The sequence below is a fragment of the Rhinatrema bivittatum genome, chromosome 3 (assembly GCF_901001135.1).
Source record: "Rhinatrema bivittatum chromosome 3, aRhiBiv1.1, whole genome shotgun sequence".
NCBI classification, from domain to species: Eukaryota; Metazoa; Chordata; class Amphibia; order Gymnophiona; family Rhinatrematidae; genus Rhinatrema; species Rhinatrema bivittatum.
This window is the reverse complement of record NC_042617.1, coordinates 322,765,589-322,792,813: the sequence shown is the minus strand read 5'-3', so window position 1 is coordinate 322,792,813 and position 27,225 is coordinate 322,765,589. Positions and strand designations below refer to the sequence as shown.

At 45.1% G+C, this 27,225-nt stretch overlaps 1 protein-coding gene across 1 annotated transcript in view; it reads left to right on the top strand.

The window, feature by feature from the left end:
• FIG4 (FIG4 phosphoinositide 5-phosphatase) overlaps window positions 1-27,225 on the top strand; it is a 600,391-nt gene that overhangs the window by 85,795 nt on the left and 487,371 nt on the right. The window contains 1 exon segment of the mRNA XM_029595282.1: window positions 22,875-22,998. Within this exon segment, the coding sequence (XP_029451142.1) occupies window positions 22,875-22,998 (124 nt within the window).

Here is a 27,225-nt window from a genome sequence, read left to right as displayed (position 1 = left end):
TTCCTCAGAGGAAACTGTTCCATCCCCTTTATCATTTTGGTTGCCCTTCTCTGTACCTTCTCCATCGCAACTATATCCTTTTTGAGATGCGGTGACCAGAATTGTGCACAGTATTCAAGGTCTGGTCTCACCATGGAGTGATACAGAGGCATTATGACATTTTCCGTTTTATTCACTATTCCATTTCTAATAATTTCCAACATTCTGTTTGCTTTTTTGACTGCTGCAGCACACTGAACAGACGATTTCAATGTGTTATCCACTATGATGCCTAGATCTCTTTCCTGGATGATAGCTTCTAATATGGAACCTAACATTGTGTAACTACAGCAAGGGTTATTTTTCCCTATATGCATTACCTTGCACTTATCCACATTAAATTTCATTTGCCATTTGGATGCTCAATTTTCCAGTCTCACAAGGACTTCCTGCAATTTATCACAATCCACTTGTGATTTAACTACTCTGAATAATTTTGTATCATCTGCAAATTTGATTACCTCACTCGTTGTATTCCTTTCCAGATCATTTATAAATATATTGAAAAGAATGGGTCCCAGTACAGATCCAAGAGGCACTCCCCTCCACTGAGAAAATTGTCCATTTAAACCTATTCTCTGTTTCCTGTCTTTTAGCCACATATCCCATGACTTTTTACTTTTCCTAGAAGCCTTTCATGAGGAACTTTGTCAAGCACCTTCTGAAAATCCAAATACACTACATCTACCGGTTCACCTTTATCTACATGTTTATTAACCCCTTCAAAAAAAATGAAGCACCCGGATCAGTCCAGACTCCTGGGTTTATTTGTCCATGCCAGCAGGTGGAGACAGAGAAAGTAAAACTTACACTGCTTTATATACACTGATGTCACCTGCAGTTCCTCAGTATTTCTCTTTCTCCAGCAGTTGGTGACTGATGCATAAGCCTGCAGTTTGTTCCAGTATTTTTTGGTCCTATTTTTTATTTTTGCTCTGAGCCTTCCTCCCAGGAGTCGGGGTTTTTGTTTTTTTTTTATTTTTTATTTCTAGCAATTTTACATTTATTACAATTCAAGTAATAACAACTTGAAAATTCACAGATACAAAGGCAATCTCTTAATCTAAAATCTGAATAGATCCTTATATCACATGTTCCTAAAGGGGAACATGTCCTTAGATCAAAAAGAAAATTCACCATCTATATATATTAATTAATGCATTAATACATTAATATATTTTCTGTGTTCAGCCCACAAATTGAATCCAAGGTACACAATTCCAAAATAAGACTGTTATACAAAGATTGACTTTTCAACAAACTCAGGAATAGTAAAATTAAATTGAGAGGTCAATACTCATCCTAGGAGCTATTTATGTGGGCTTCGGGGTAGAACTAATAGTGGGTTTCAATCTATTCTCTATAAACGGAGCCAAATGTTCAGGTTGTAGAAATACATAAGAATTGCCTACTTTTTATAATGCATTTACAAGGGTATTTCAATATAAAGTACATACCCATTTGTAGAATTTGTGCTTTTAACAAAATAAATTGTTTTCTATGTTTTTGAGTGAGTAGGGTTAAATCTGGGAAAAGTTGAACTTTACATCCCAAAAACATTTTAGTTCTGTTTGCAAAAAATGTCTTAGAAACTGACAGAGATTGTGTGGCTGGCTCAGCTATGTCTGAATCTGATTGCTCAAGGAAATCTGTAACATTTAGCATTTTTTCTTGAGTTGGTTGTTTATGTTGAAGTTCTACTAATTGTATATTTCCCACTTTCCTTGTCACTAAGGATTTTTTCATTGGGGGTAGGTAAAATATTTTTTACATTATAGGCAAAGTAGCCTCCACAATATTTAAATTTTCTATCAAGTACCTCCTCCATAATTGTTCTGGTGTTGTAGTGGGAATTTTCGGGAAGTTTATACAACGTATGTTTCTATTTCTAGCCAAATTTTCCAATTTTTCTATCTAACTTTCTCTAACTTTCCCCAGTTCCTCTCTTACCTTAAGCAATTCATTCTTTATACTTTTATTTTCAGTTTCTAACAATTCTACATTCTTCTTAGTTATACCAACAGCCTTAGATATTACAACTAATTGATCTCCCACATTATTGTTTACTTCATTGTTAGCGTCCCATATAAGTTCCAGAGAAAACATTTGTGGTTTGACTAGAGATTTAAACATAATAGCCGATAATCCCACTTCTCTTACCCCAAGTCCCACTTCTGTAGCTCCGATGGGAATTTGTCCGGTTCCCAAGATGTTTCCATTTGCTGAAATTTCATCCTGCAAGCCACCTTGCCTCGTGGGAGACTGATCCACCACTTCGGTTGGGGTCAAGTCTCCTGGGGATTGCAAGAACTTTTCAGCTGGGTTCACCGGAGGAGACCTCAATCCTGGAGAGAGTGATGTTAATAGTTCAGAAGTGGCGGAGGGCTCCTCGTCTCCCCTCCTGACACTTAGCGAACACTCATCCCCTGTTTGCATTCCACTTCGCACATGAGCATCCATTGGTCCGACTTTAGAGGCGGTTTCGGTTGCGGCCGAGGCCAGACGTTCCCTAGCCCTTCTCTTCCGCGCTGAGTGTGGCATCAGAACAAAACTACTTAAAGGGTGCAGCGCCAACTAGTTTGCTAATACCTAGGGTCCAACAGATTTGGAGGCCATCAGAGAGTAGGTATTGATACATCAAAAAAAAAAAAAAAGACTATGTAATAAATTTCAATAAATCATTAATTGGGCAAAATCTGACGAAATCTGAAAAAAGCTGTGCGCCGGCGGAAGCTGCGCACCGCACTGAGGCAGTTTTTCAAGCCCCGTGCATCTCACCGCAGTGACGTCAGTCAGTCAATTGGGCTCAGCTGAACCTCCCGTCTGGGCCGACAGGCTTCCGCACCCATGGTAAGGCTGCTGACACCCTCTGTTTCCTCTCTCTCAACCTCCAAGTCGGGGTTTCTCGTGAGGGACCCCTACCCTGTTTGGTTGAGGCGGACAGGCTGGGGGTCTGTGACCCTTTTGTGCGCCTGCTTCACAGGTAACCTTGAGGTGCACATCTGGTGGTCCTGATCCCTCCCTTTCACGTGTTGGCTCCTTAGTTTTTTTCCTCACTTTCCTCTCCTATGTTAGTTAAGTTGCTGAATTGAGCTGGACAGCTCTTTTCAGTGTTAGGATCAGGAATTCGTAGTGAGGCTGCTTTTAGAGCAGAAAAGTTTAAAAAAAAAAAAAAAAAAAATCAGACGCACAGGAGAAAGTAGGAACAGCGAATTCGGTTGGCTCTCCTCCCCCAGCACTCACGGTTTTGGAGGGTTTTTTCTTAGATTTTCTTCGTTTTTCTATTTTTTATTTTTGGTGTTTGATTGGGCAGCCGGCGACGCAATGGTGAGGGGGGTGGCCTGCCACGCATGTGGAGCGACTCCCGCGCGGCTGAATCACCGCAATCTCTGCTCAGCTTGTGTTTAGGGGGGTTGTCCCTCGGAGCTCCCAATGCCTGCCAAACGGAGGAAGGTTGCGTCCTTTCCTCCTGCGGCTCTGAGCGGTTTAGTCCGTGTGCAGCTGCCCGGCGCGGTAACCATGGGAACGGCGGCCATTTTGGATCCCCCGTCAGTTGGGCTCATGCTTTTGGGGTCCGAGGGGGATTTTCCTCTGGTTCTTTCTCCGGTTCATCCAGGTCCTATTGGGGAACAGGGGGACTCGGCAGCTGCCGGGAGGGCTCTCTTTCTGCGGATGCGGACAGCGTACGGGCCCTGGCTCCTTTCTCGCCGGAATTTGTGCTGCTTATGCACAAAGCATTTTTGGCACAATAGGAGGGCTTTGTGCTCGGCGGGAGTGGCCAAAACTCCCCTTCTTTACTCCCCGAGACTGGTTCTCGTCTGGGCAGGCTTCCAGCGTCCTGCTCAGGTCAGAGCAGGCAGGGGGTTTGCAAGAAGGTACTGCAACTGCCCGAGTGCTGCGCTTTCCTGCTACGGCGCCACAGGGAAATGCCTCCAGCCTGGGGGCAACGCTTTCTGCAGTCGGGCAGCAGACCCGGATGTGGTGGACACAAGCCAAAATGATGATCTTGATCCCGGGCCTGTGGCAGAGGGGGATGACCCCAAGATTCTACGGTTGTTCCGCAGGGAGGAATTGGCACCTCTCATTCCCTAAGTTCTGGAGCAGCTGGGACTTTGGCTTCCACCCGACGACCCTCGCAAGAACGGTGCGGATCCAGTTTTGGAGGGCACGTGGCGCCCTACTTCCGGGTTCCCGTATCATGAGTCCATTAAAAAGTTGGTGGATCAGGAGTGGGATAACCCTGACACAGGATTGAAAGTCGGTCGGGCCATGGCCAAACTTTATACCTTGCCGGAGCAGGCCCTGGAGTTGTTTGCGTTCCCTAAGGTGGATGCTGCGGTATCCACCGTCACAAAGAAAATGACCATTCTGGTTGCAGGGGCAACAGCTCTGAAGGATGTTAAGGATTGCAAGCTGGAGATCCATCTCAAGAGGATTTTTGAGGTCTCAGCTTTGAGTCTCCTCGCGGCGATTTGTTCCAGCCTCATGCAGCGAGCATGGTTACACTGGGTACAGCATTCCCAGGAGGATCCGACGTTCGGGGGTTCACAAGGTGCTTAGGCAGACCGGTTGACTGAGGCCATTTCATTTGTGGCAGATGCCTTGTATGATGTGGTGCGGATGTCTTCCCGCATATTGGGGGCGGCGGTTTCCGCAAGGTGCCTCCTATGTCTCCATAACTGGTCCGCAGACGTTTCATCTAACGTCTACGGACTTTTATCATTCAAAGGTCGGCTCTTATTTGGCAAGGAGTTGGATCAGATCATGAAGCAATTAGGAGACTCTAATGTGCTTTGCTTACCGGAGGACAAGCCGTGGGGCAGACTGAGGTTTCCCACATGGCCACATTTTCGGGACACTCTGAGGTTTTGGCAACTGCGCAGAGTGTCGGCGACACAGAGATCTTTTTCGTCTAGCGGTCAGTCCTGGAGGCAGCCCTTTCGAGGAGGATGTCGGCCCTTCAGAGCCCCCACCACTGCTGGCTCCTCCAGTCCCAAATTGACACAATGAAGGGAGGCCGGCCCACTCCGCCGTTCCTTTTATAGGAGGTCGGCTGGCTTCGTTTTACGAGGAGTGGGCCCAAATCACCCAGGATCAGTGGGTACTCAGTGTGATAAGGGATGGTTACGCTTTAGAATTTGTTTGGCGTCTCTGACCTGTTCCTAATCTCCCCTTGCGGCTCACTGCAGAAGCCCAGAGCAGTGCGTGAGACTTTGCACAGGTTGCAGCGCTTGGGGGCCGTTGTCCCTGTGCCTCTGGACAAATTTCGAACGGGTCGGTATTCAATTTACTTTGTGGTCCAAAAGAAGGAGGGAGCCTTTTGCCCCATTCTAGATTTGAAGCGGGTGAACATGACGTTGAAGGTTCTCTGTTTTCGGATGGAAACATTGTGGTTGGTGATAGCGGCGCTACGCACCCATGAGTTCCTGGCATCGTTGGATTTGACGGAAGCATATCTCCACATTCACATTTCCCGAGATCAACAACCCTACCTGAGGTTTATGGTCTTAGGGCAACACTTCCAGTTTCAAGCGCTCCCATTCGGATTGGCCTCGGCGCCTCGTACCTTCACCAAGATTATGGTGGCTGTATTATTATTATTATTTTTATTTAACACTTTTCTATACCGACCCTCATAGTAAGGAACCATATCGGATCGGTTTACATCGAATAGGGTAAAACTAGAGAGACAACTAGAATAAATAAATAGCATAAGCAATGAAGTGGAGAAAAGGCAAAGTTACATTCAAACAAGGGGTATGAACTTGGAAGCTTAAATAGCTGGAAAAGGTTAACTGGCGATGATTATAAATATAATACAATCGAGAACAGGTTGAATTATCATTTGCTTAGTAATACCATGCTGTAGCAGCAGCTTTGAGGCAGCAGGGAGTCCTCGTCCATCCTTATCTCGATGATTGGCTCATTTGGGCAAAGTCAGAGACCAGTTGTCATACAACAGTGCAAGCGGTTCTTCGGACTTTGCGGTCGTTAGGCTGAGTGATGAATTTGGCCAAGAGCCACCTAGTTCCATATCAAACTCTGGAGTATCTGAGAGCGTTTTTCGACGCATGCCAAGGCAGAGTCTTTCTGATGGAAGAGAGAGTGCGCAAATTACAATCTCAGATTCAGCTCTTGGCACAGTTGCGTGAACCCAGAGCTTGGGATTTGTTGCTGGTCCTTGGTTCCATGACTTCCACATTGGATCTGGTACCGTGGGCCTTTGCTCAAATGCGTCCCCTTCAGAGGGCTCTTCTGGGCCAGTGGAGTCCGATGTCGGAGAAGTATCACCAGCCTGTTCCTCTTTCCCCTTCAACCAGGGACAGTCTGTCGGTGACTGCACACACCCAACCGCATGTGAGGGGTTGCCTTGGAAGTTCCGGATTGGGTGATTCTGACTACAGATGCAAGCCTCTCTGGATGGGGGGCAGTTTGTCAGAGTCAAGCGGCTCAGGGCACCTGGTCAGCCGTAGAGGCGACTTGGTCTATCAATCGCTTGGAAGCCAAGGCGGTGCATTTGGCTTTGCTTGCCTTTCAGCCTTTAGTTCAGGACCGTTTGATGCAAGTTCTTTTGGACAATGCGATGGTGGTAGCCTACATCAACAGACAAGGAGGCACCAAGAGCCATGCAGTGTCTCTGTAAGTTCAGGAGTTGATCCTTTGGGCAGAACAGCACTTAGTTCAAATATTGGCGTCTCATATCGCTGGAATCGAAAATGTGCAAGCAGATTATCTCAGTCGCACTCAACTCGATCTGGGAGAATGGGAGTTGTCGGACAGAGCGATGCAGCTCATTTGCACAAAATGGGGCTACCCTCAGGTTGATCTGATGGCAACGCGCCACAATGTGAAGGGAGTTCTTCTATATGTTTTCCCTCCTTGGCTGCTGGTGGGAAAGATCTTGCTGTAGATAGAGAGGCATCCATGGGAGGTGGTGCTAGTAGCCCCGGAGTGGCCGCGCTGCCCATGGTACACTGATCTGATAAACCTTGCGGTCGAAGGCCCGTTACGACTCAGTCATCACCCTCACCTCCTGCGGTAGGGTCCCGTATTTTCTGACCAGACAGATCGCTTTTGTCTAGCGGCTTGGCTTTTGAGAGGAGGTGTTTAAGGTCAAGAGGGTACCCGGAAATGGTAGTTACTACCCTCCTCCAATCTAGACGGAAGTCCACCTCGTTGTCTTACGTCCGAGTCTTGAAAGTATTCGAGTCCTGGTGTGTGGCTAAGGGAGTTCAGGCTTTGCAAGCTTCAGTGTCACACGTTTTGTCTTTCCGTCAGGACAGGCTGGTTAAGGGCCTTGCTTTCATCTCTCTTAGAGTTCAAGTGGCAGCTTTGGCTTGTTTGAGGGGAAAGCTGGATGGTTACCGCTTGTCCTCTCATCCTGATGTGATCAGGCTTATTCGAGGAGTCAAGAATTTACGTCAACCAGTGAGGAGAGTTTGTCCTCCTTGGAACCTCAATTTGGTACTTCGCGGTTTGTGTGAGACTCCGTTTGAACCTATCCGCAGAGCTACTCTTAAAGATTTGACTTTAAAGGTTGTTTTCTTAGTAGCCATTTGCTCTGCGAGGAGAATTTTGAAATTATAAGCTCTGTCATATCGAGATCCTTTTCTTCAAATATCGGACGTGGGTGTATCTTTGCGAACGGTACCATCCTTTCTCCTGAAAGTGGTGTCCACCTTCCATGTTAATCAATCTATTGAGCTACTGGCCTTTCCGGATTTGGCAGCCTCTGAGTCTAATGCTCGTGAGCTTCAGCTACTGGACGTCCATAGAGCGTTACTTTGATATCTTAAAGTCACAAATGGTTTTAGACGATCTGATCATTTTTTTGTTTTGTGGAGTGGTCCGAAGAAAGGATCTCAAGTTTCCAAAACTACCATTGCCAGATGGCTTAAGGAGGCTATTGCTTCCACTTACATTCTCAAGGGTAAGCCAGTTCTGGAAAGCTTGAGGGCCCATTCCATTCGATCTCAGGCGACCTCTTGGGCAGAGGCTCACTTGGTATCGCCTCAAAAGACTTGTAGAGTGGCAACTTGGAAGTCTCTGCATCCTTTTGCAAGACATTATCGGCTGGATGTGGCAGATCGGGAGTCTTGGTCTTTTGGCGAAAGCATGTTGTGAGCAGGACTCTCCAGGTCCCACCCTGTTTAGGAAGCTTTGGTACATCCCAGGAGTCTGGACTGATCCGGATACGTACAGGGAAAGGAAAATTTGGTTCTTACCTGATAATATTCGTTCATGTTGTACCACGCATTAGTCCAGAACCCGCCCAAGTATTAAGGAGGGTGGAGAGTCGTCTGCTGAACTGTTGTAAATTACAGACATCAGAAGTTTTTTTTATCAAGTTTTTTTTATCATATTTATATTGAAATGTTTTTTTATTGTATTTTTTTTGCATTTAGCTTGGGTACAGATCAATCCTAAGGAACTCTGCAGGTGGCATCAGTGTATATAAAGCAGTGTCAGTTTTACTTTCTCTGTCTCCACCTGCTGGCACGGATGAATAAACCCAGGAGTCTGGACTGATCCGTGGTACTATAGGAACAAAAATTATCAGGTAAGAACCAAATTTTCCTTTTGTGAGGCAAGACCTGCCTTGAATAAAGATATACTGACTTTGTTCCATTAAACCATGACTTTCTAAATGTTCTGTGATTTTCATATTTAGAACACTTTCCACTATTTTTCCTGGCACTGAAGTCAGGCTCACTAGTCTGTAGTTTCCCGGATCACCTCTGGAGCCCTTTTTAAATATTGGGGTTTTATTAGCCACCCTCCAGTATTCAGGTACAATGGATGATTTTAATGATAGGTTACAAATTTTCTACTAATTGATCTGAAATGTATTTTTGAGTTCCTTCAGAACCGCGGGGTGTCTACCATCTGGTCCAGGAAACTACTCTTCAGTTTGTCAGTCAAGCCTACTACATCTTCTAGGTTTGCTATGATTTGGTTCAGTCCATCTGAATCACTACCCATAAAAACCTTCTCCAGAACAGGTATCTCCCCAACATCCTTTTCAGTAAACACCGTAGCAAATAAATCATTTAATCTTTCCAAAGAAATCATTTAATCTTTTTGTGATGGCCTTACCTTCTCTAAATGCCCCTTTAACCCCTCGAGCATCTGACGGTCCAACAAACTCCCTCACAGGCTTTCTGCTTCAGATATATTTAAAAAGATTTTACTGTGAGTTTTTGCTTATATGGCCAACTTCTTTTCAAATTCTCTCTTAGCCTGTCTTATCAATGTCTTACATTTAACTTGCCAACGATTATGCTTTATCCTATTTTCTTATGTTGGATCCTTCTTCCAATTTTTGAATGAAGATCTTTTGGCTAAAGTAGCTTGTTTCACCTCACCTTTTAACCATGCAGGTAATCGTTTTGCCTTCCTTCCACCTTACTTAATGTGTGGAATACATCTGGACTGTGCTTCTAGGACGGTATTTTTTAACAATGTCCATACTTCTTGCATACTTTTTACCTTTGTAGCTGCTTCTTTCAGTTTTTTTCTAACTATTTTTCTCATTTTATCAAAGTTTCCCTTTTGAAAGTTTAGCACTAGAGCCGTGGATTTGCTTACTGTCCCCCTTCAGTCATTAATTAAAATTTGGTCATATTATGAACACTGTTGCCAAGCGGCCCCACCACCATTACCTCTCTCACCAAATCCTGTGTTCCACTGAGAATTAGATCTAAAATTACTCCCTCTCTTTTTGGTTCCTGAACCAATTGCTCCATAAAACTGTCATTTATTCCATCCAGGAACTTTATCTGTCTAGCATGTTCCGGTGATACATTTACCCAGTCAATATTGGGCTAATTGAAATCTCCCATTATTACTGCATTACCAATTTGGTTAGCTTCATTAATTTCTCTTAACATTTCACTGTCCGTCTCACCATCTTGGCCAGGTGGACGGTAGTATACTCCTATCACTATACTCTTCCCCAACACACAAGGGATTTCTACCCATAAAAATTCGATTGTGCATTTAGTCTCATGCAGGATGTTTATCCTGTTGGACTCAATGCCATCCCAGACATAAAGCACCACACCGCCTCCCGGATGCTCCTCTTTGTCACTGCGATATAATTTGTACCCCGGTATAGCACTGTCCCATTGGTTATCCTCCTTCCACCATGTCTCTGAGATGCTAGTTAAGTCTATGTCGTCATTCACTGCTGTACATTCTAATTCTCCCATCTGACTTCTCTCTCTCCAGTCGTTCTCTTTCCCCCTCCTCTCCTTCCAAGCTCTCCCATCCTGCATCACCATCTCCATATCTTTCTTCTTTCCATTTTCCATGTCTTTTTGTCTTGCCTCCTCCCTCACCCCCATCCCTCCAGCTTCAGTCTTATTCCTCCATCTCCCCCATCCTATTTGTCGTGCATAGGAAGTCCATGAATAAAAGTACAGCGTGGGAGTTGGGTCCCAAGGTGGTGGGATGGATTAGAAATCGGTTTGCTGCCAGATGACAGTAGGTAGTGATAGATGGAACTAATTCTGTGGAGAGGAGGGTGGTTAGTGGAGTGCCTCAGCGATCTTTGTGACCGATATTGCAGAAGATTTAGAAGGAAAAATTTGCCATTTTGCAGAAGATACTAAGATCTGTAACAGAGTGGACACCATTGAAGGAGCAGACAGAATGAAATCTATCTAAGAAAGCTGGGAGAAGGTTTGGCAGCTAAGAAGTGCAGAGTCATGCATTTAGGCTGCAAAAGTCCAAAGGAACTGTGCTTAATGGGGGGTGAGAAACGGATGTACACAGGTCGGGAGAGAAACCTCAGGGGTGACAGTGTCTGATGATATGAAAGTAGTGACAATGCAGTGGCTAAGTCCAGAGGGATTCTCAGCTACATAGAAAAGGAATAATTAGCAGGAAAAAGGAGGTGGTGAGACCCCAGTGCAGGTCAGCGATGAGGCCTCACCTGGAGTACTGTGTTCAATTCTGGAGGCCGTATCTCGAAAAAGGATAGAAGGCAATGAAAAGGATTTGGGATCTGAACCGAAAGACATATGAGATGAGAGTTGAGGAACTAAATATGTCTGCCTTAGAGGAGAGGAGCGACTGGGCTGGGGATATGAGACAGAATTTTAAATACCTTGAATGGTATTAATAATTGGCAAGAATGAAACTTTGCAAAGAAAAGCAAACTATAGAAATAGGGGTCATCATATGAAGTCCAAGGAAGTAAACTCAGGAACAATGTCAGGAAAACATTTTTCACATAAAGTGTGGTGGATGACTGGAACGCCTTCCCGGATAAGGTGGTGAAGACTAGAATGGTAATGGATAAACACAGAGGGTCCCTAGTGGCTAGAAGTTGGAAATAGAGTACCACCGGGGTGACTACACAGAGTGGCACTTAAAACTGTAAATGCTTACCTGGGCAGACTGGATGAGCCATTTACTCTGTTACTATGCCTGTTGTCCTTCCCAGTCCTCAGTCTCCCACATTGCCCCATCTTGCACCCCTGCCCTGCCCTACCCTTCCCTTTCTCTGGTCTTTCACTCTTTCATCCATTTCCACACTGTGTACATGCCTTCTTATTTGCTTTCCTCTCATCCCAAACTCCCTGTCACTCACCCCCTCCCCTCTCTGCCTTCAGTTCCCCTTTTGTTTTCCATTTCCTAAGCAACACACACCCCCATTTCCATCCTTTCACCCCTCCACATCCTTCACACCATCTCTTAAACTCTCCCTCCTTTAGCTCCCTGTATCTTGCCCCCCCCCCAGTTCCCCAGTCCCAGATCGCCCCCCACTCCTCAAATCAAATTTTTAAACTCCACTCTCCCCCCTGTCCCTGAGTGTCTGCTCTCACCCATGCTCTCCCAATCCCTGAGTGCTTACTCTCACACCAACGCAATCCCTGAATGCAGTCTCTCCTCTTGGAGCTTTATGCTTCCCCTACTGCCTCCCAGGACACACTCTCCATCACTCTTAGTGCCCCCTCCCCAGCCAGCAGTGTTAGCTCTCTGGTGCTTCTGACCTGCACTTCTCCCTCTCGGGGTGATCTGAACCATGCAGTTCAGATCAGTATGGGAGGCAGGTGGCAGTAGGAGAAGGTTGGAAGTGCTGGACCACTGTCCTTCTTCTGGGCACCACATCAGAAGTTTGGGGGGGAGGAGTCGGGGTGGAGAAAGCATCTCCTGTTTTGGCTTGTGTCAGGAGTGGGAGATTATGAAGGCATTTCTTTGGCCCACAGACTGATGGAAGTGGGGGTGGCTCCCGCTGCTCCCATTGAAAACGGTGGGAAGGAGCTGGTGGTGACCCTTGGCTGCACTATGTTTCGGCTCTGCAAGCTAGGTCGGGATGTCACATTGGTGCCGCCTTGTGTATGTCACCTTTTGAGACTGCACAAGTCGCACATCCCAGCAGCTGGCTTTTGGCTTGATGGACCCTTGGTCTGACCTAGCATGGCACCACTTATGTTCTTAAGGGGACGGTTGATGCATTCTGGTTATTTGAAACACTGAGCACCTCCAGTGTTTTCTAATAAGATGCCAGTGGTAAGGAAGAAAAGAACCCCCATATTTTCTTTTCTTTTCTTTTTCCTTATCTCTTGCTCTACAGTGAGCAGTAGTGACACCCGGCCAGGGAAGGAGGACTGGTTTGCAAATTTTTGAGCGATGCACCTAGGCCTCAGCTGCTGTATTGCTGGCTGGTTTGTATGTCGCATTTATCCACAGGCTAAAGAATCTGCTTGCCTGCTATCACCTGGCAGGTCTTGGTATTTGCTATAAAGCCCAGCCAGAGGAACTTAGACTTCTCTAGTTCAGGAGCACTGCTGCTTTAAGAGCAAGAGAACCTTAAATGATCTCCTGCTGCATTATTGAACCGTGCTTGACAGCTGCAGTTACTGTGCCTGAGAAATCAGCAAGTTATTAACAAGGAGCAGAAATTATTTATTTTCTGTTGGCAGCAATAGGGAAAACGTGCCCAACCGATATTGCAGAATTAATTAGGTATGTATGAGGTCTGCGGACTGCTCAGATTTGGACAACTCAGTCCCGGTCATGTTTTCAGGGCATGAGAGATTTGCTTGCACGCTGCCTCAGTTGTTTGCCAATCTATTTCATGCCTTTTCATTACGGATATCCTGAAAACCTGACCGGTTGGGGTCTCTCGAGTTGCCCATCCCTGCTCTAGATTGTCCCCAGCTGGTCTGCAGACCCACCTATCCCCAGAGGTTCTGTTGCCATTATCAGCCTCCTCTCTCCACACACCTTCACATCAGCCACTGAAGTATAAGAACATAAGCATTTGTGATTGTGTAACATCATAAGACGAAACCTCACAAAAAATACTTTAAGACATGGGCTGCAAACTAGTTACTTACATAGTAACACATTAAATGAGGGCAAATAAAGACCAGATTGGGCCCATCCAGTCTGCCCAGCTAAGATTCCTCTGCTTTGGGTAGATGTGCAATCCATCACCTTGACCTTGCAAGTCTTTTCCCACCACTGCCCTCTATATTACATCCCAAGCATGACCCAAATCCTCTAAAAGTGATGTCCTTAGCCACCTTTGCTAGTAGCCCATTTCAGGCCTTCTGTCACTAATACTGCTGCTACTTCTACTACTACTATTACTGCTTAACTTATCTATTGTGCCACTTGATGTACACAGTGCTGTACAAACAACACTCAAAACCACAAAGTACTTGCATTCTAAAATTGAAAACATTTTTTCTGTATAACTATCTATGCTGGATCTGGCAGTTATTAAAAATAGGGAGGAAAAGGACCTCAGAGTGATAGCAAGCCTAGTAAAAGAAAAAAAATCCTTAGAAGCTTGCTCTAGTCATTCTAATCTTTGATCAGAAAACCTCCATCCATCTTTTATTCAAAATTCAAAAATGTTTTAAATTATTCTATATATGAAACTTGGCATAGCTCATAACAATGTCCATATTGATCCACAGAATATATATAAAACTTGACTTAGCTGTTAGCAATGTCCATATCTATCTACAGGATATATATAATTTGCTGACGTTGGCCAGCGTTTCTCCGACAAGGCTTCATTAGGGCATCATTACACCAGAGAATATAACAGTATCTTCTAATTTATTTTTATTTTTTTTTTTTTACTAGGCTTGCTATCACTCTGCGGTCTTTCCTCCTATGTATGTATTTATTTAAAATGTTTTCTATACCGTCATTAAGATCGATACCGTCACAACGGTTTACAGTAAGGCACAAAATGTTGCTGAATGTCTTAAATTATATCAATTAAACAGGTGCCATAGTGGTTCGGTAACATAGTTTTATAATAAATATTATTTGGTAAATGTGATAAATCATGTCCAATTCTATCTGTATCAGTTTTTAATACGAGAATAGCTTTATAATTGTAACTTATATTTTAGTGGTGAACGAAAAGTAAAAATAAAATATACACATATTGAATATGGTAAGGTGTGTGGATGTTCTACTGTCCGCACCCTACACTTCCCTGTGTTCTATTCTCCATTCTCTTTGTGATAAGCTTGTTTAAAGAGCCATGTTTTTAAACTTTTTCTGAAGGTTTTGATGTCTCTTTGTAATCTGATCTCTAAAGGCATGGTGTTCCATAGTAAGGGACCTGCTAAGGATAGTGCCCTTTCTCTTACTTGGGTTAGTCTTGCTGTTTTGACTGAAGGAATAGTTAGGAGTGCTTTGTTGGCTGATCTCAGGTTTCTGTGATTAGATTACAATCTAATCAAGACAAGCATACCAGGCCAAGAGACAATGGTTAAAATTAGATAATGAGGTTGAAGGCGGACCATTGTGATTAATATTTAAAAGCAGCCTCAAAAAGTGGGTTTTTAGATGGGATTTAAACATGGGTAGAGAGGGAGCATGGCGCATACTGCACAGCCAGTTGGAAAGCACAGAGACAGGAATTGGTGGTGGAGGAGAAGGGCACAAATAGGAGGGACCTGTCTGATGAGTGAAGTGCACAAGGAGGGGTGTAGAGAGAGAGAGGAGAGGTAGTGAGGAGCTGCAGAGTGAGGGCTTTCTTAGGTGAGTACTAGGAGCTTGAACTGTGTGCAGGATTTTTATAGCACCCAAGCCCCTTTCATGTTTAACCACTGCCCCGTGCAAGGTAACCCCAGTGCTTTCTTGGAAGCTCAATGCACTCCTACATTGGCTGTTTTGGGTTGTAACAGCTGCTCAGTGCAGGTAACCCCAGTGCTGCTTTACTATGCTCTTTGCCACTAGGAATCCTCTGAATTGATCCAACATCATTTTGAATTCTTTTCCTGGTTTTTTTCTATTTTCTGAAGTTTGTTACTGTAAGGGCAGGCAAAGCTTGCTTTGGGGGAAATGTCTTTTGTCTGTTTTGAAGTGACACCATGGCGGTGGGGGGCTATTTGTGTCTAGCTCGTATGTTGTAGATATAGAACAAAAATGTCATTTGAACAAGTAATGTTAGTAGAGTTGCCAACTTTTAAAAATAGAGACAGCCCTCAGAACGCATCTCTCTCCCTCCTCTTCATGGCCAGTCATCCAAAGAAAAATGATTGCAGAAAAACACCACGATGGCCTATCTAGCCTGCCTCCATATAACTGTTTAGCATTACAACCCCTACCACTCCTTGAGAGATCCTCATTGTTTATCCCATGCTATCTTGAATCCCCTTCTTCGTTCCCCTCACATCTGCTAGATCTTCTCCCTTTCACAACCATCCCTTCCTCGTAGACCATTTCTTCGCTAACCCCCTTCCCCTCTTCTCCAACACAACCCTTTTCTTCTGAAATGGGCTGATCCTAGGCTCTTCATTGCCTCTCCTAGCCCTTCAGAAGCCCTTCTCCTGCAACCCCAGTTCCTCCCTGCCTCAGCTTTATAGTTCCCATCTCAGCCTCTCTTCACTTACCTTCCTGTTTCTGTCATCCTCTTGTTGCATCTTCATGTTGTCACTGCTCCCCTGTCTATCTGTATCCATGTACAGATTTAGCAACAGCATGGGGGACTAATAGAGAGTGCAGGCTGTCTCTGTGCTGGCTCTCCTTCTCTGTGCCTGTGTACATCAGGCCTCCATGCGGATCATTCCTCCACCCAGAGGCAACCTTTTAGACTGAGCGGGGCACAGTGCCATATTGAAATGCAGAACTTTCTTTCTCATGTGTCTCTGTCTCCCCACCCACATTAGCGTAGACTATAACCTAGCAGTGCTATTTGTTAGTTATAGTGATGTCAATAATCAAAAGCATTTATCAAGTTAGCATGTAAGTTATCAAACTAAATGCTGCTTTTTGAATGTCCCCGGTACTAATCCAGTTAATTTAAGTAGCAAGCTACTATAAACCAGATTCCTGCCTCCATGAGCTTATCATATGTTGGAGCCTCACAATATGGACTGAGCAATGTCTGGAACTGACTGATGTGTTTTGGACCTGTTAAAAAGGGGTTTTCAACTTTGTAGAGACTATAAGCCGCTGCAGCCAAGGTGAAGGAATATAAAAATACATCAAAAAACCCTGTGTGCTCTCCTGTGAATGACAAATGTTCCACAAGAGTCAGCACCTAGCACTCAGTGATAACAAGTTGGGAAAAGGGCTATACTGTTTAGACTGCCAGAGAAGCGCACTACATAGTCAGCAGAGGAAGAAGCCAAAGGAATGCTGGGAGACCATGTAAGGTAGAAAAGGCACAATTTGACTGGCTCTGTCTGTGTGTGCAGGGCGGGGATGGCAAAGATTTGGAGCCAGGAAAAGAGAAGGCTACACCATCTCAACCTCCAGGCCTTATCACTCACGGCTTGGATGTTGAAAGGGTGACCTTATAGCCCCTGAATCTCTCAGAGGGCATGTCTTGGGTCCTGCTGGAGTCCAGGAAGCCTTCCACTAGGAAGTCTTATGGTCTGAAGTGGAAGAGATTCTCAGTGTGATGTGACAGCCAGGGGTTGAACCCATTCTTGTGTTCCATCTCTAAACTGTTAGATTACCTGCTGCACCTCTCGGAGGCTGGCTTGAAGACCACCTCTGTGAGAGTACATCTCAGTGCAGTTGGGGCCTTCCACTAGGGAGTGGATGGTTTGCCCATTTCGGTACAGCCTATTGTGGTCTGTTTTATGCGAGGTCTACTCCAGCTGAAACCTCCCCTGAGACCCCCTGCTGTTTCAAAGGACCTCAATGTGGTCTTGGCCAATCTGGTGAAGGCTCCCTTCGAGCCCCTATGCAATTGTGACCTAAAGTATCTGACCTGGAATGTCCTTTTCTTGGTAGCGGTCAGCTCTGCGCACAGTCAAAAACTTCAGGCTTTGGTGTCCTATCCACTCTACACAAAGTTTTTCACAACCGAGTGGCCCTACGCACACACCCTAAGTTCCTTCTGAAGATGGTGACTGATTTGCACCTTAATCAGTTGATCGTCCTGCCAACCTTCTTTCCTAAGCCTCATTCACATCCGGGCAAACAGACTCTGCACAGGCTAGATTACAAAAGGGCCTTGGCCTTCTACCTGGAGCAAACACAGGCCACAGACAATCCACGCAACTCTTCCTTTCTTTTGACAAAAATAGATTGGGAGGTGTTGTATCCAAGCAAACCTTGTCCAACTGGCTAGCAGACTGCATCTCTTTCTGCTACACGCAGGCAGGCTTTGGTGGCCCACATACAAGCGGTCACCATGGACAAAATTTGCAAAGCTGTGACATGGAGTTCCCTCTACACCTTTACTTCACACTACTGCTTGGACAGGGAAGGTCGCCACAACAGCCATTTTGGCCAGTTGGTCCTGCAAAACCTTTTCGGTAATTGAACCCAACTTTTCCTGCCTCAGGACCTATGTTCGGGTTCAGGCTGACTCCCTCTGTTGCCACCAGCACTAGTTTGTTGTGCCCGTTGACACCTAGTTAAGTGCTGTGCCCCATGTGTCCTAAAACACCTTGCCGTTTGTATATATATAACATTTATTTTGTATGCTACATTTAAATTGTATATTGTTTAACCACTTCTATCCTCTCCTCTCTTCTTCCTTCTCCAAGTTCGACTACCCTTGTTAAATGTATCTGTACCTTCTGTCACCACAGTTCTAGTTCTATGTATTTATTGCACCCCCGTTCCATGTACACCAGCAAGATATGTTTTCATGATTGCCGGTATATAAAAACTCTAAATAAATAAAATAAATAAATAAATGTGTATAAGGGAGAGCAGCCTGTAGCTTGGTATTCACCCACATGTGAGGACTACCATTCTGCTTGTCCTAGGAGAAAGCAGAATTTCTTACCTGTAACAGGGTTCTCTTAGGACAGCAGGGTGTTAGTCCTCAGGAAACCCGCCTGCCACCCCGCGGAGTTGGGTTTCTCCTCTTTGTTGTTTTATTTTTATTTGTAATTCTTTATTACGAGACTGAAGAGGGACCCCGCGTGGATAGTGGCATGCTGGGCATGCTCAGTGTGCTTAGTCAAAGTTCTAGAAACTTTGACAAATGTTTTCTGTGCCGGGCTCCATCTGATGATGTCATCCACATGTGAGGACTAACATCCTGCTATCCTAGGAGAACACCTGTTACAGATAAGCAACGTTGCTTTCTCTTCATGTCATTTCTTTTGCATCTTTCTCTCTTCCTCAACTGCTTTTCTCTATCACTACTTCTTGACTCCTCTTCCTCTCCCCACTTCCTTTTTCTGTCTTATACATTCACATCGCCCTTTTCCACCACCTCTTTCACCCTATTGCTCCCTCCCAACTCTTCATTTTTTTCTCAACTCTCAAGACCTCTCATTCCCTTCCCAGTTCTCCGTCTTTCCCTCTGTCACTCCTGCTCCCAACTCTCCATCTTTCCCTACCCTCTTCTCCTAGTCCTCTATGTTCCTTAATGTTCTTTCCCCATTATTTAACCTGCCCTCCAGTCCTCTGTTCTCCCCTCTGTTTTTCGCCATATCTCAGTGCCCATAGCATGCACTGCTGCAGATGTTCTGGGGAACCTTAGCAAAGGAAAATATGGCAACTGTTCATTTTGTCATCCTACTGTAGCTGTATCAAGCTGGCACTGCTGAGGCTGAGGGCATGACCCCCTCTTCCATCTCCCCCACGCAACCGCTGGAACTGGCCTCTCACTAGCAACCTGGATGCAGTAGCCCCTCTCATGCTGGGCTGCTGACCCACTGGAATAGTCCTTTGCCTTTCCGCCTGCACATAAATAATTTTATATTCTTGAAGGCTACGCCATCCTAGTAATCACATAACTCAGAGAGTAGTAATTTATTTGGGATGGAGACGGTTCCAGTGATTTAGGAAGAGGAATATTTTTGAGCTATAGTCAGGCTGTAGAGTTACAGGAACACATGAAGGGTCGTCTAGACAAAGCTAATTTGTACAGGAATAAACATTGCATAAAAATAAAGGTATGTTTTTCATACCAGAATGTAAAATTCTAACCAGATATTTTCCCATTTCTTCAACTCCCATAGAGAAAGAGAGAAATCTCATACCTTCAATGTCAGAAACATCTGAGGGTTTTTAATTATTAATGGGTCTGTGACGGAGGTTCCATGGCTAATATTTATTTATCTATTTAGAAACACTTGATACAAAAAAACCAAGCATAAGCCGATCCAATATTGCTGAGTAGCGAAAAAAACAAAGAAGATCGGTGTATCAAATGACTTTTATTAGAACTTGCCAGACTCTGGCCAAGTTTCGCTCACACAGGAGCTGCCTCAGGGGCTATATAGATGGGTGCTTGATTATGGAAACTTCAATGGAAAATCATCATAATGGGCCAGATTTTAAAAACTATGCACAGGTGTAGATTTGTGCACGCAACCTGGTGCGCACAAATCTATGCCCGATTTTATAACATGCGCGCGCAGATTATAAAATCCAGGGATGGCGCGTGCAATGGGGTGCACAATTGTGCAACTTGCATGCGCCGAGCCGCGCAGCCTTCCTTGGAGGGAACTTTCCTTCCGCCCCCCCCCCACCTTCCCCTCCCTTCCCCTACCTAATCCGCCCCCCATCCCTACCTAAAACCACCCCCTTACCTTTAATTTTTAAGTTGCGCCTGCCTCTGGGCAGGCGTAGGTTGCGTACGCCAGCAACAGCCAGCCTGCGATCCCGGGCACAGTAACAAATGGCTGCTGTGCCTGGAGGCTCCGGCCTCGCCCCCACCCCGGGACATACGTGCGTCCCGAGGCTTGCGCGTGCAGGAGACTTTTAAAAGGGTTACGCGCGTAACCCTTTTAAAATCCGCCCCAATATGTTTATAGCGATTCTTGACACCGTTAATACTGTCATTCCCGTGGATATGACTTATTTAGAGTTTCATTATGGCATCAGGTGTAATAGGCAATATATCGAAATTGTGCAGTGCCGTATGTTAGAACGAATATCAAGGGGACAACTCTCCCGTATTCAAATAAATATTGCAGTTCCTGCCGATGTTCTAATAAAAGTTATTTGATACACCGATCTTCTTTGTTTTTTTCGCTACTAAACATTTGATTCTCCGCCTTTTCCCATAGTTGGTCTAAAGGCAGATTTCAATGAATTTAAATGAACAGAGGCATTAGAACAGCTTATTAATTGCAAATTCTGATTTGACTAAAACATTGGGATTCAATGTAGGAAACCCCTTCTGTCAATAGATTCAAGACACAGTTGGGTCCCTGTTGTGTATAACATCCCTCATCGGGGGCTCAAGAAGTTGGGTTGAAGATGTGGATCTTAGGAGAAGGCCTGACTGAAAAGCCATGCCTTAGCTTTTTTCCTGCGCTTAAGGTAGCATGGGCTTCAGGTGCAGGGTTAGTGGTATGTTCCAAATTTTTGGTGCGTAACAGCTGAAAGCACGGAGTCTCATGCTGGACAATCTGGCAGCAGTCAGGGGAGGCGAGGAAAGAAGAGCCATTTCAGTGGACCGGCTTTCTCTTGAGTGTGTGTAAGGTGAGAGAAGTTGAGAGAGGTAGTCAGGGGCCTGTTTATTCAAGCATTTGTAGATAAAGCAGGGAGTTTCTTTTAAATTTTATCATGTTTTCTGCTGGGAGTTATTGAAGATGATGTAGAATAGGCTTGATATGATCAGTTGCTTTTGCATCTACCAAAATTCTCGTGGCAGTACTTTGTAGGAGCTGGAAGTACTTCAGACTATATTGTGAAACACCATTGTATACGGGATTGCAGTAATCAATTCAGCTGGTGATTAACGCATGGATTACAGTAGCAAGATTGCGTTTATCAAGGAAATTATATAGTTGGTGGATGTGACACAATATATGAAGGAGGACTTTACTACCTTCAAAATTTGGGTTCCATTGTGAGAATTGGGTCAGGTTGAACCCCTAGACTTCCTACTGACTACTTAGGATTTGAGGCGGCACCTGCTAGTGAGGGAAGCAATTGTAGGGGGTGACTGGCGGCTGAGCCAGAGGAGTTCCGATTCAGACTGGTTTAGTCTGAGTTTGTGTTTAGTAAACCATTGGGCTACCTCTGTAAGACAGTTATTGAGATTGGTAATAGATGAAGTTTGGTCAGATTCCATTTTGATACGAAGTTGTATGTCATTTGGAAATGGATGGCACTCGATATTGAAAGACTGGATGAGGTTGCAGATAGGACACGTGTAGATGTTGGAAAGTATTGGGGAGAGCACTGAGCCCTGAGGCATCCCACAGGTGAACTCTCTAGGATAGGGAGGTTTGACCGATGTAGCCAATGCAAATTATGAAAACAGTTACAAATGGGTATCAAAATATGACTGCACAAAGCCCAAAGCAGTTTCCTTGGGGCCCTGAAGAGTTTGGGGTAGATTTTCAGACCACGCGAATCGGCGTACTTTTGCTGGCGCATCAGGCGCAAGCAAAAGTACGCGGGATTTTAGTAGATACGCGCGTAGCCACGCGTATCCGCTAAAATCCTGGATCGGCGTGCGCAAGGCTATCGATTCTGTATAGCCGGCGCGCGCCGAGCCGCGCAGCCTACCCCCGTTCCCTCCGAGGCCGCTCCGAAATCGGAGCGGCCTCGGAGGGAATCCTCTAACGCCCTCCCCTCACCTTCCCCTCCCCTCCTCTACCTAACCCACCCGCCCGGCCCTGTCTAAACCCCCTCCTTACCTTTGTTGGGGGATTTACGCCTCCCAGAGGGAGGCGTAAATCCCCGCGCGCCAGCGGGCCGCTAGCGCGCCGGGACGCGACCTGGGGGCGGGTCCGGAGGGCGCGGACACGCCCCCAAAACGCGGGCCTGGGGGCGGGCCGTAACCACGCCCCCAGGCCTGCCCCCAAAACGCCGCACGGCTCGGGCCCGCCCCCCCGACACGCCCCCGACATGCCCCCCTTGGAAAACCCCGGGACTTATGCGAGTCCCGGGGTCTGCGCGCGCCGGTAGGCCTATTGAACATAGGCGCACCGGCGCACAGGGCCCTGCTCGCCTAAATCCGCCCGGATTTAGGCGGATTTAGGCGAGCAGGGCTCTGAAAATCCGCCCCTTTATGTTCTAGAAAAGGGCTTTTCCTGTGTATAAATTCATTGTTATGTGAGAGAACTGTCAGTCAGCAAGGTTTAAACTGCTCACTTTATGTTTAAATATGAATCATCATATTGTCCATGTGGGCTGAGGCATTTCACAGGCACACAAAGATGTAAGGAACTCTTCTGTGATAGGAAATACAGTTGGAGGGAATAATCAAGACATGAAATCCTTCCTAGACTTTATGACTTAATCTAGATCCACCCAAGCAACCTCACCTAGAAACTGCAAGTTTGCCGTATCTCCCTTTACATTTACATGTTTAAAGTCACATAATGTACTTTCATTGTGATGCATTTTGTTCTCTTTATGCTAATCATTGAAACAGTATTAATTTAATTCCTTACACAAATGCCTTTTATTTTAAGCATGTATATACGCAACAAGAAGTAAGAGAACTTCTTGGCCGCCTAGACCTGGGGAACAGAATGAAGATGGGACAGAAAGGGTCTTCTGGGCTGTCTCGAACAGTTTCCGCTTTTGGCATTGTTGGTAAGGAAAGTCATATATGGAATGAGTTGCATGCTCTTTGTGAAAATATCCCAAAACATTAAAACAATTGAAGATATTTATTTCCTGTATTTTATATTTCAGTCAAAATGTGGTGGTTTGGTTTTCTAAAGATAGAAACTTAGAATGTGATGGTCAGATAAGGACTGTATGGCCGTTCTAATCTGCCCTATCTTACTTCTTGTGCCTTGCCATAGGCCTCAACTGATCTCTGGCTTTCCCCTTCACAGCTAGTGCCTCCTCTGTGCTTATCCCAGGCTTTCTTGAATTTCGTTACTGGTTTTGCCTCCATCTTCTCCATTATATTAGGAGGTTATTTCATTATCCACTGCCTTTTTGTGAATAAATATTTTCTAATGTTACCCCCAAGTCTTTCCCCTTTTGAGCCTCACATCATAATCTCTTCTAGAAATTCCTTTGCACAGAACAATGTTTGCTTTTTGAGCATTATTTATATCTTTGAGGTATTTGAATGTCTCTGTCATGTCTTCTTTTCTCTCCTGTAGGCTATATGTATTTAGGTCCTCAAGTCTCATCTCATAGGGCTTTTGATGCAGACTCTGAATATTTTGATAGCCCTTTTCTAGTTTCTTCTATCCTGCTTCCTTTTGGAGTTACAATCTGTAAAGAGGCATTGGCATGCCCATTTTTCTACTGGTTGTGTGTCTCTGTGCACCCTAGTTCACCTTGTGGCACTCTTTTGCCAGAAAAGGGCTATCAAAATATTCAGAGTCCGCATCAAAAGCTAGCCCCTACAGTAGAAGTTGCCTAAGACGACTCCCTTGGGTGACACCAGTAAGGTGTAGAGGGCATGGCCAGCAGTGTTGGCATATAGATGGTGCATTTTGTCAATGATTCCTCAGCCATGGGTCAAAAAGTGCAAGCAGGTAGGATTTCTCAGTTTTGGGTTGGCAGCCTTCTTAGAAGAAGGCTACTCCAATGTAAAATCTGCATCCATGTGTACCTCTGAACTTGTGGTAGCTTTTGCACCAGTCAGCACATGGTATAAGTGGATATGAGAGAGTGACTGGGACTGCATAAACCTCTCAATATAATCCACTTTATGCAGGCTATTCAGCAATACTAGGTGGCTAAGCACAGTTACTACTTCTTTTAAGTTTGTCTTTTTGCAGATGACACTAAGATCTGCAGTAAATTGGACACCCCTAAGGAGTGGTCAAAGACTTGTCAGTTAAGATACAATGCTAAGAAGTACCAAGTTATTCACGTGGAGTGTAGAACTACAAAGGAGCTGTACGTGATGGAAGAAGACAGACTGATGAACACGGGCTTGGAGAGACACCTTGGGGAGATTGTGTCTCATGATATAAAGGTAGCGAAGAATGTGAAAAGTCTGTGCTGAGGGCCAAAAAGATGCTGGGCTGCATAGAGAGGCATAACTAGCAGGAAAAAGGAGATGATGATGCCCCTATACAGGTCTCTGGTGAGGCCTCACCTGGACTACTGTGTTCAGTTCTGGAGGCCATATCTCAAGAAGGATAGAGGTAAGATAGAAGTAGTCCAGAGAAGGGCGACCAAAATGGTGCAGGGTCTGTAGCAGAAGACTTATGAGAGGATACCTGAGGACATAAATATATATACCCTGAAGGAGAGGAAAGACATGGGGGATATGTTCCAGACTTTTAAGTATCAGAAAGGCATTAAAAATGCAGCAAAGATGATGCTTTTCAATGGAAGGGAAGCTGATATGAAACTTCAGGGGGGTAGACATGGGACCAAGGTCAGGAAATATTTTTTCATTGAAAAGGTGGTGGATGCATAGAATGAACTCCTGGAGGAGGTGGTAAAGACAAGATTGGTAATAGAATTCAAAAAGGCATTGGTGAATACGGAGGATCCCTAGTGGTGAGAGGATGAAAATGAAGTACAGGGGCAACCTGTGGTAACTTTTCTATATTATGGTAACTTTCATGGAGCAGCTGTTACAACTCTTGACACCTTGCTGGCCAGACTGGATGCACCATTTGGGTCTTTATCTGCAATTTACTGTGTTATTATGCTGCTGTGTTGTGTGACAGCAGGCAAGTTGTGATAGAGAGATGCCAAGGATGCTTCTGGGAGCTCTAGCCACAAACCTGCACATAGGCAGCCCATGTGTGATGGTCACTTCTCACCGATTGGGGGTAAATGTGGCACTTGTATCCTGCATGGTGACAGGTACTGAAGAGAGACCCTACCTTTTGGTTCTGAACAATTGAAAAGTTCACATGGCTGGCTGTAATATTCACTCTACATCAGTTTTATTGTTGAGGCATTATTTTCCAGCATTTTCTGCTTCTTGGCAGAGCCTCTGTTTATCTCTCGCACACTGCACCATAGTGATTATACTGTCACTAATGTTGTCACACATGATATAAACCAATGGAATAGTACTGTGTAAGGTCATCTGTTGCATTCTTGCTAAAGAGGTTGCACCCCCAGTGTGTAGGGTGACCGTAGAATAGCATTGTATAGAATTTAATGAATGACTTAACAGCAACATTTTGACTTTGCAGACTCTTAGTATTACTCCCTGAACAGTGTACTTTTCAAATCTTGAGTAGCACACATGGGAAATGACTTTCACATAAGGCCAAAAGTTTAACCAATACTTATAAGTAGTTTTAATAAGCTCATACATTTTTTAAGTTTTTGCTTCTGGTTGCTGACACACTCTTTGATTTATGTGCTTAATAATTCAGCCAGGTTTAAACACTGGCAGCTAATGGCTGCTTCTAAGAGAGGAAGGGAAAGGTTATTCATTGCGAAAACAAGTTTTTTATTTCTATATATCCAAATAATAGAATTTGTTTTTAATCCTATAAACCTAGAGGCCTAACTCCACTGTCTAAGGTATCTGCCTTTCTCCAAGGATAAGCAGGATGGCAGTCGTCATAAGTGTGTGATATCACCCGTTCCCAGTATGTACCCTGATCAGTCCAGACTGTGGGTTATGCCTCCCTTTCAGCAGATGGAGACAGAGAAAAACTCAAAGGGCACCCTATCTTAACCTGGCTTGCCACCTGCATCCCTTCAGTATTTCTCTGTCTACAGCAGATGGAGGTGGTGCAAACCCTGCAGGCTTGCCCTGATCTTAGGGTTGGGACTATATCCCTTTAAAAAAAAAAAAAAAAAAGAGAGAAATTTGGCTTCTTGCACTTTTACAACGAATCAAGCTTTAAAAAAACCCAAAAAAGCAAAGTTTGAGAAATCCTCCCAGGGGGTTAGGCAGGTTCTAATGAGCCATCCCCCCTGGTTGAAGGCTGAGGAGCTGGGGCCGAGACGGAACAGATTATGATTTGGGTGGAGAACCATCTCGCTCTGCTTGTGGTGTCTCACATCGCCGGAACAGACAACATTCAAGCAGATTTTCTGAGTCGGAAGCGAATAGATCCAAGAGAGTGGGAACTGTTCATCCAAGCAATGGATCTTACTTCGCAGAGGTGGGGAATTCCCTACATGGACTTGATGGCGACGAGGGACAATGCCAAGGCTCCTCATTTCTTCAGCCGCAGAAGGGATCATGGAGCAGAGGGAGTCGATGCGCTGGTACTCCCATGGCCCGACTCAGTTCTCCTGTATGTTTTTCCTCCATGGCCTCTAGTAGGCTAGGTTCTATGCAGGATAGAAATTCACCCAGGAAGCGTGATCCCAGTTGCTCCAGAGTGGCCCCAACATCCGTGGTTTGCGGATCTGGTCAATCTTGTAGTGGATGGACCTCTGAGGCTCGGACATCTTCCCAAGCTGCTTCGTCAAGGCCCTATATTTTTCGACCAGGCAGATCACTTTTGTCTAGCGGCTTGGCTTTTGAAAGGAGGAGATTAAGGAAGAAAGGATATTCAGAGGAGGTAATTATTACTCTGTTGCAGGCCAGGAAAACCTCTACCTCTACCTCCCTGTCTTATATCAGAGTGTGGTGAGTCTTTGAGACATGGTGTCATGACCAAGGAGTACTTCCCAGACAGGCTTCGGCAGCTCATGTTTTGGCATTTTTGCAGGCCGGCTTATCGAAAGGCTTGTCTTTAATTCTCTCCGGGTCCAAGTGGTGGCATTGGGCTCCCTGGTAGGTAGCTCCTCAGCATCGCATCCGGACATAGTACAATTCCTCAGGGAGGTGAGACATTTGTATCCTCCTGTGCGTCCGGTGTGTCCCTCCTGAAACCTTAATTTGGTGCTCCACCTTTTGAACCTCTTAAACAGGCGACGTTG